Below are 7,601 nucleotides of genomic sequence, written 5' to 3'. Positions count from 1 at the left end.
TAAGTGTCAAGGACAGTATCTGAGAGTGTTCTTTAATATCCTTACACCAGGTAGGTAAAACCAATGTATTTCCACTATCACACAGGAAGATGGGGGAAGAATAACTGCTTAATGCAAATAATATACAGCAATATATATATGTCTGTATAAGTACATATTCACACACACACCCCCCTTGGATCCTAAATTTGCTAAGGATGCCTCAGTCAAACTACAACAGAAATGATATTGGTATGATAACAACGACAATATTAAAAATGTGAAAACAGTGCAGTGACATCAACTGTGGATCTTTCCCTCCAGAGAACAGTTATTCCTTAAACTGTTCCATCTGCCGAGGCTGGCTGCAAACATGGCTCCCAATTCCTCCTTCCTGGAATGACTGAAGAAAACAAAACACAACTACCCACAGGATTCATTCCTGCCTACGCAAATGCTGCCGGTGCAATTAACTGCCCATTCATTCACAGGTGACAGGACAGCCCTTTGGCTGTGAAGGCTCTAAAGAACACCATGCACTGACATGACCCAACAAGGAACTCGTGTCCTATCTGCTCCCACAGCCCTGCCAGGTCCAGGATTCCAGCCCCAGCTTGGTTTCTGCAGCCCCCCCTTGGTTTGCATTGTTCCCAGCTCAACAGAAGTGATGGAAGCAGCAGTTTTATTGGAAGCACCATACTGGCTCAGGTGCACAACGCCAGTGTATGTACTAAGGGACTGATTTTCATCCCCCCCCGGTGTGTTTTAGGGACAAACACCTGCCTAGTGATGAAACACCCTCCCCAGCCAGTGGCTCTAAATACCCAGCCTGCCTGCCCAGAGACCCACACGACTTTCTTGCATGGGGAATCAACCCAAAATTGTTGGAAATTCTCCAGACCAGTTGTTTGCATAAAGGAAGGGCAGCAAGCCAAGTGGGTAATTCCTTTGGTCCATGCTCCCCATGTCTCCTGCCCAAGGGCCTCTCCAGCAAATTTCCCATCCTGTGCCATCATTTCTACATTAGAAACTAGAGAAAGCAGCAATTTCAATTTCTCTTTCCTCCTCCTCCTGCTTCCATCAGACGCTGACTCAGCAATGGCTGAGCACATCCATCCCACTGAGCCACCAGTAGGACAGGGACCAAGCCCAGGAAACTGTCCCCTTCCAGCCCTGTGGCACAGAGTTTAGTATCCCTTCCAAAATCTTCCTTGTGTCCTTACCAAAACCTGTGCCTCTGTTAGCTCTAGGTAACCCCAGGATCAACATTACCTCCTTCCCCACAGGAATCTTTTAAGCTCAACTGACAACATTTCCTACTAGAAAATAAATAAATAAACAAATAAATAGATAAAGAAACCCAACAAAACACACGGTGATTCTGAGACAGGATAATTGTATTTTATACATTTTATTTCTGCGGGTTTTTAGGTTTTAAGCGACATGAGACATTTTTGTTCTGACTGTATCCCTGAATTGCAATTCTTCTTCCTTCCCAGTAAATTTTGGGATAATTTTCACAGTGGACAGCTTTATAATGATAAAAACGCAAAGAATGCAAAGTGTAGCTTCTCTGCAAGCGTGAGCCTTCCAAACATTAATTTAAGGAATGGCAATAATCAACTACTTTGAAAACCATGGATATTTAAAAAAACCAAAATTTTAATTATGTGGTGACTGTGACTAAGTCAATTCTTAGACCTGATTCTCAATTCCTGGCTGGTTATTTTTTTAAACACAGCTTGGTTTCCAAAGGCAGCACTTCTCCATGACACAGGCTCTGCCTCATGCTACTAAACACTCTGAACCAACAGTTTTAACTCATGCATGTTTGCACTGAGAGCAGGGTGAGTTTGGGGTTCTCCCTGGGGTAGACAGCACTCCTGGACATCACAGAATCATAGAATGGTTTGAGTTGAAAGGGACCTTCAAGACCATCTTGTTCTACCCCCCTGCCATGGGCAGGGACACCTTCCACTAGCCCAGGTTGCTCGAAGCTCCATCCAACCTGGCCTTGGACACTTCCAGGGATGAGGCAGCCACAGCTTCTCTGGGCAACCTGTGCCTCTCCACCCTCACCGGGAGAATTTCTTCCCTATATCCAATCAAAATCTACCCTCTGTCAGTGGGAAGCCATTCTGCCTTGTCCTGTCACTCCAAGCCCTTGTTCAAAGTCCCTCTCCAGCTCTCTTGGAGCCCCCTTTAGACAATGGAAGGGGGTCTAAGGTCTCCACAGAGCCTTCTCTTCTCCAGGTGAACACCCCCTCTCCCAGCCTGTCTTCAGAACTGGATTGATGAAATACAACACCAGTTCTGAGATCCTCACCCTCTCAGCAGCAAGTTATTTTCAATTTAGAGCAACAGCACTCAAAAATCTTCTACTGCTGAGCTTCCTATGAAGTAACCAGCCATGAAAAGATTTCTCTAAGAGAAGGAGAAGATGAGAATTGCCAGCTGTCCAGACACCCCACTGCTCACACCCCTAAGCAAGTGGAGTCACCGTTCCCATCACTACCTGTGCGACATCCACACCGCTGGGGGAGAAGTGTGGCTGACACGTTCTACATGAAACACTCAGACACAAGCAGTAAGAAGTAATCTACAGTTATTACCAGGTCCTGAGTATAGCCATAAGCAATATTTCAAGTGTTAACCTTTAGGCCCAGATTTTCTTAAAATGATCCTGCATAACATATATATATATATATATATCATATTATATATTTCAAACATCTATATTTAAAATTACCTTTCATAACCTACAAACTTTACTATAGCCAGACTGCTGTCTGGAGAAAAACCATCTTAAATTAGATTTCAAGTATTCATCAACATTAAAGTTGTTGCTCTAAGTCCTTTGAAGATCCTGAGACAAACACTCAATTACAATTATATAAATATTCAATCAAAATAATTGTATAAATATTCAATCAAAAATGGGGGGGGGAAGTAAAAGAACAGAAGTAGCTCCTAGAGCAGCAGTACAAGTCCCCTGTGCAGGCCAGCTCCCACCCACCCAGCTTTCCAGACCCCTCAGCCTTCCAGCACTGGTCTCCCACAAAATCTGGCAACTGCCAGAGGCTAAGTTGCCTTATCTTTTGCAGTCACTTGAAATTATATACATCACTATCCCTTCTTGCTCAGTGATAGTGATTTGCAGGGAACCCTCCCAACTGCCTTTTGTGTGTAAACTGCACAAAAAGGAACGAGGGATTAAAGGAAGCCAAGCAGTATTTTATTGACTCCCAGAAGACAGATATGGATTGCACATAACCCTGGAAAACTTCTTTTTAAAATCCTAGAATTATAAACAGGACAACTCATTCCTCATAAATAACCTGACACCACTCCTCTGTCAAAAGGTTTTGGCATGGAACGTATTTCCTTTACAGTTTAATTCTGATTGTTCATTCGAACAGCTTAAAAAACTAAGTCTATAATAACACAAATATTTTGCTCATATTTTTGACTTCATTAAAAAAAAATAGTTTGAGTCACTACTTTTCTAGTCCTCAAAAAAATTTCAGAGAGACACCAACTTTCGAATGAGTCCCTTAAAAATGTGTATTTCACCTAAGAGCAGTAATGATCTCGAGAAAATGCACACGGTGTGAACAGCTTTTCCTCCACCCTGCAGAAACATTCCCATACTCAACTACAGCCCCTAAACAGAACTTCTGCCACATGAACAAGACAAGGCCAATGCCCAGTGCTTGCAAAATCTGACCACACGCATTTAAATTCCTTTTGGAATAGGTCAGTGTACACCTCAGTTGGATGATGACTGCAAGAGCCTTGTTGGGCTTGCAGGGGCCATGGGAGTGCTTTTAGTTTTAATGAGAAGCAGACAGGGTAACTGAAGCCACCCATGAGGGTGAATTAACACAGCCCATCTCTTGCAGCCTGTCCCCCTGGCATCTGGAAAAGGCAGTAACCTCTGGAAGCATCAGACTTTTCTGAGGGGATCTCTAGGTCACAGACTCTCTTGCCCTCCCAGACCAGTGCTTGCTATTATCCATAGAATCACCCAAATGTATTGTTGGCACCTCAGTGCCTTACTTCCAAGACATTAACCCTGAGGCTTCAACTAATGCATGAGTGATTTTCATGTCTGGTCACTTCCTGAAGTGGAAAATAGGTTCCTACTTGAGCAGTAATGTCTTGGCATTCATGATTGTCCCAAAGTGGTTTTACACCAAAGTCTCCAACACCCCAGGTACTTGCTAACCCCAGAGGTGCTGGGGCTGAGGTACCTGGCTCCAGTTACAGCTCCACAACATGCAGGCTTTGGCCACGCGGCTGAACTGATTCCTGCTCGCTCTACTGCTCCGCAGAGGCGCCGGCACAGCTCCAACTGCACCTCCGACCCAATGTGGGCCTATGAGCAACCCTTGACTTCAAAGCACGGACCAGCCTGCTGGTCTGACGTCCTGCGTGGCACAGGTAAAGGGCAGTGAAGCAGAGAACAGGAACCAAGAGCTGGAGTGTTGGTTTGGTTGGATTTGGTTTGGTCAGGAGAAGCCCCATGCCATGAAGCATCACCTGGTTTGCACAGGGAGCACAGAGGGTCTCTGAGACGCTCTTCAGAGAGCACAGGTGACACCTCCATGGGCACGAGCCACGGGATGTGTTTGGACACGTCCCGTACCAGACATCACCTCGTCTGCCACTGATGTCATGAACTAAAAAGCGGTTTTAAGAACTCCTCCTGTACAGCAGTTCATCGAACGGACCTCACAATATTCCGCTTCTATCTTACAGTTTGACATAAAGCAGAAGTGTCTACACCTTTAGGAAAAACACTTTTAAAGTAACAGTCAAAACAAATGAGTGCACCCAATTAGCTTCATGAAGCCCATCACACATGTAAAGCCAAAAGGCAACGAAACCTCGGAGACACAACAACTTGGGTGAAAGCAGATATAATGCCCAGGAAATAAGTTTTAACAACTGTTTTGTCCATTCCAAGAGTTTCTCATTAATACCCAACAGGGTACTGGTTTGGCAATTCAGGCTTAGTGCCCTTAAAATGAGCAAATTTTTTTAAGCTGTCACATTACTGTTACAGTTAAGGTTGTATTCTGATGAGTTCCTGGGATATACAAGTCACCTACTTCTAAATGTTATAGGCTTCTGCACATTATAGACTAAACTTCTTAACTTACAAATAATTATTTTTGCTGTTTCCAGTTTACAATGGTAAAAAAAATGAAGACTTCACAATGGGTGTAAATGGGAGGTAAATGTATTTTAAAAACAGAATAAAAAGCTGCATGTTAAAAACTGGGTCACAGACTAATAAATACATACATCAAAGACATGAAATTTTCAGCAGCTGGCTTTAAAGAGCAAGGAATTGGGAAAAACTAGCTGTCCAGACTCCATTCTGGCTCTGTTGTCTATGTGGTAAAAATATCTGCAGTTCAAAAACAAGTTAACAGAGCAATAGAATCAGCTTTGTCACCTATTTTTAAAAAATTAAGCTACTTCCTAAAAGTGTGGTGTAAAACCTAGAGAAACTTTTAATTTCTTCATGCACTTGATGACACTGAATTAAAAAAGAAATTATTTTAACCCAGAAAAAATGAGTCATTGTATACAGTAAGGACAGCCTTACTGCAAGTTTTCTACAGCAAAAGTATTTCTAGAAATACACCAGAAATTACTTTCCTATAACAAAATACAATTATGTGTCAGATCATCATTGAGTTTCAATACTCAGGTGAAACAGAAACAGTTACTGTGAAGTTTCAAAAAAACCCCAAAGAAACCCAACTCCAAACAGTAAAAAGATGTTTTGATGGCTGTGGAGATGCCAGAAAGCAATGCTGGACACCAGGAATTTCCAGAACAACTCCCTTTCCAAAGTGATGTGCAGTTTGTGAATTAGACCGTGAGTGAAAACTGATCTTGTTCTATGGGCTTCTCCACCCAGGCTCCAAGTCCTGCCTTCAGGAATGCTTTAAACAAACACTCTTTGGCAGTTTGATACTCAGTGGCTCCTTGCTTGGTATCATGGTACAGGTTGGGCTTGAGGATCTTTGAGCGCAAGCTGGAGGAAAGCTGTGGGGATTACAGACAAGAAAAGAAGACAGACAAGACCCTATTAAGCCAAACAGTTTGACAGTGACTGAGTTATTCAAACAACTAATATTAAAACAATGTAAGGATCTACCAAACAAAATGGTTGAGGCCAAAAAGCCACAGACATTCTTTCTAGTAGCTTTTCTTTCTGAGAGGAAAAAGGAAAACCTCAGTAGTTTCAATTGCAGTGAAAATGGGATTATCCTTCCAAATAAATAAAAATGAGAAGGCAAGTTCAAAGGAGACAACATCCTTTGCTTAGTCAGCTATAAACCAAGGGGTATGCATTTTGGACCAGACAGCACCACATTAAAGAGTAAGTTAACAAACATATATTCTTTTACATTACTGCGTGGGGCAGTAGGTAACTGGCCTCAAGTTGCACCAGGGGAGGTTTAGATTACGTATTAGGAAAAAAAATTATGGAAAGGGTTGTAAAGCAGTGGAACAGGCTGCCCAGGGAAGTGGTGGGGTCATCATCCCTGGAAGTGTTAAAAAAAAAAAAAAAGTGTGGATGTGGCACTAGAGGAGGTGGTTTAACGGTGAACACGATGGCAGTGCTGTGCTGATGGTTGGACTTGATGACTTTAAAGATCTTTTCTGGCCTTGATGATGCTGTGATTCTAACACCAGGCTTAGGTTAAAACAGGTTCACAAAGTGGCTTCTGAGTCCAGAGAGCACACAGAGATATTTCACTAAGCACTGGGCAGTGGGAGCTGTGGCAGCCTGGGGGCCGTACCTTGGCGTGGATACGCATCCAGCGGCTGTAGAACGCGTGCTTACACAGGCGGGACGCACGGCCCATCTCATCCTTGCCAGTTGTGGCATTAATGACTTCCAGACCAGTGTCTCCTACTGTCCAGTTCACACTGAAGTTTGGGGCTTTCCCTGGCTGACGGGCTTCTGCATTGCTGATACCTGAAAGGAAAGTGATGTTTAAGACAATAACACATACAAACTATTGACTATTTTTTTTGTTTTTTGGTTGGGGAGCAATCTGTTTGTAAGACTGCTCTTTTACTTTGAGGGCATTCTCCTGCAGATTTCTCACCAACTTGTGGTGGTAGCACCATGGACATCTCATTCTTATTCTGGCTAAAGTGCTCTCTACTGTCCTTCCCAGCAGGGCAAGTGTGCATTGCTGGAGAAACCAGCCTCCTTGTTGAAGGGGATCATGGAGAGGTCTGTGGCAAGTGTTCATGGGACAGTAACAGGAGTGCCATCCTCCTCACAAGGATCTGGTCTTGCAAGTGAACAAATTCATTAACCAGCAAATAGTTATGAAGCAGAACAAAAGTTGTTCTTCTCCAGCTCAAGAAACTGCTGCTCTCAGAGCCCACTCAGTAGCTGAATGTAGCAAGGAGCCAACACTGTGAGAGTTTGGCAGCTGTAACTCTTCAATCAATTCCCTTTCACTCTGATGTAAGAATTCAGGTGCATGTTGCTTATCTCACTTCAAACTGGATGTGAAAATATGAACCCTGGAAGTGTTCAAGGCTGGGTTGGACGGGACTTGGAGCAACCTGGGCTAGTGGAA

General features: G+C 43.4%; 1 protein-coding gene across 1 annotated transcript in view; it reads right to left on the bottom strand.

The window, feature by feature from the left end:
* Positions 1-5,208: 5,208 nt before the first annotated feature.
* Positions 5,209-7,601, bottom strand: part of ADARB1 (adenosine deaminase RNA specific B1) — a 43,270-nt gene continuing 40,877 nt past the window's right edge. The window contains 2 exon segments of the mRNA XM_032692788.1: positions 5,209-6,042; positions 6,804-6,982. Coding sequence (XP_032548679.1) covers positions 5,866-6,042; positions 6,804-6,982 — 356 coding nt within the window. The 3' untranslated portion in view covers positions 5,209-5,865.

The sequence above is a fragment of the Chiroxiphia lanceolata genome, chromosome 7 (genome assembly GCF_009829145.1).
Source record: "Chiroxiphia lanceolata isolate bChiLan1 chromosome 7, bChiLan1.pri, whole genome shotgun sequence".
NCBI classification, from domain to species: Eukaryota; Metazoa; Chordata; class Aves; order Passeriformes; family Pipridae; genus Chiroxiphia; species Chiroxiphia lanceolata.
This window is presented reverse-complemented; position numbering and strand designations above follow the sequence as displayed.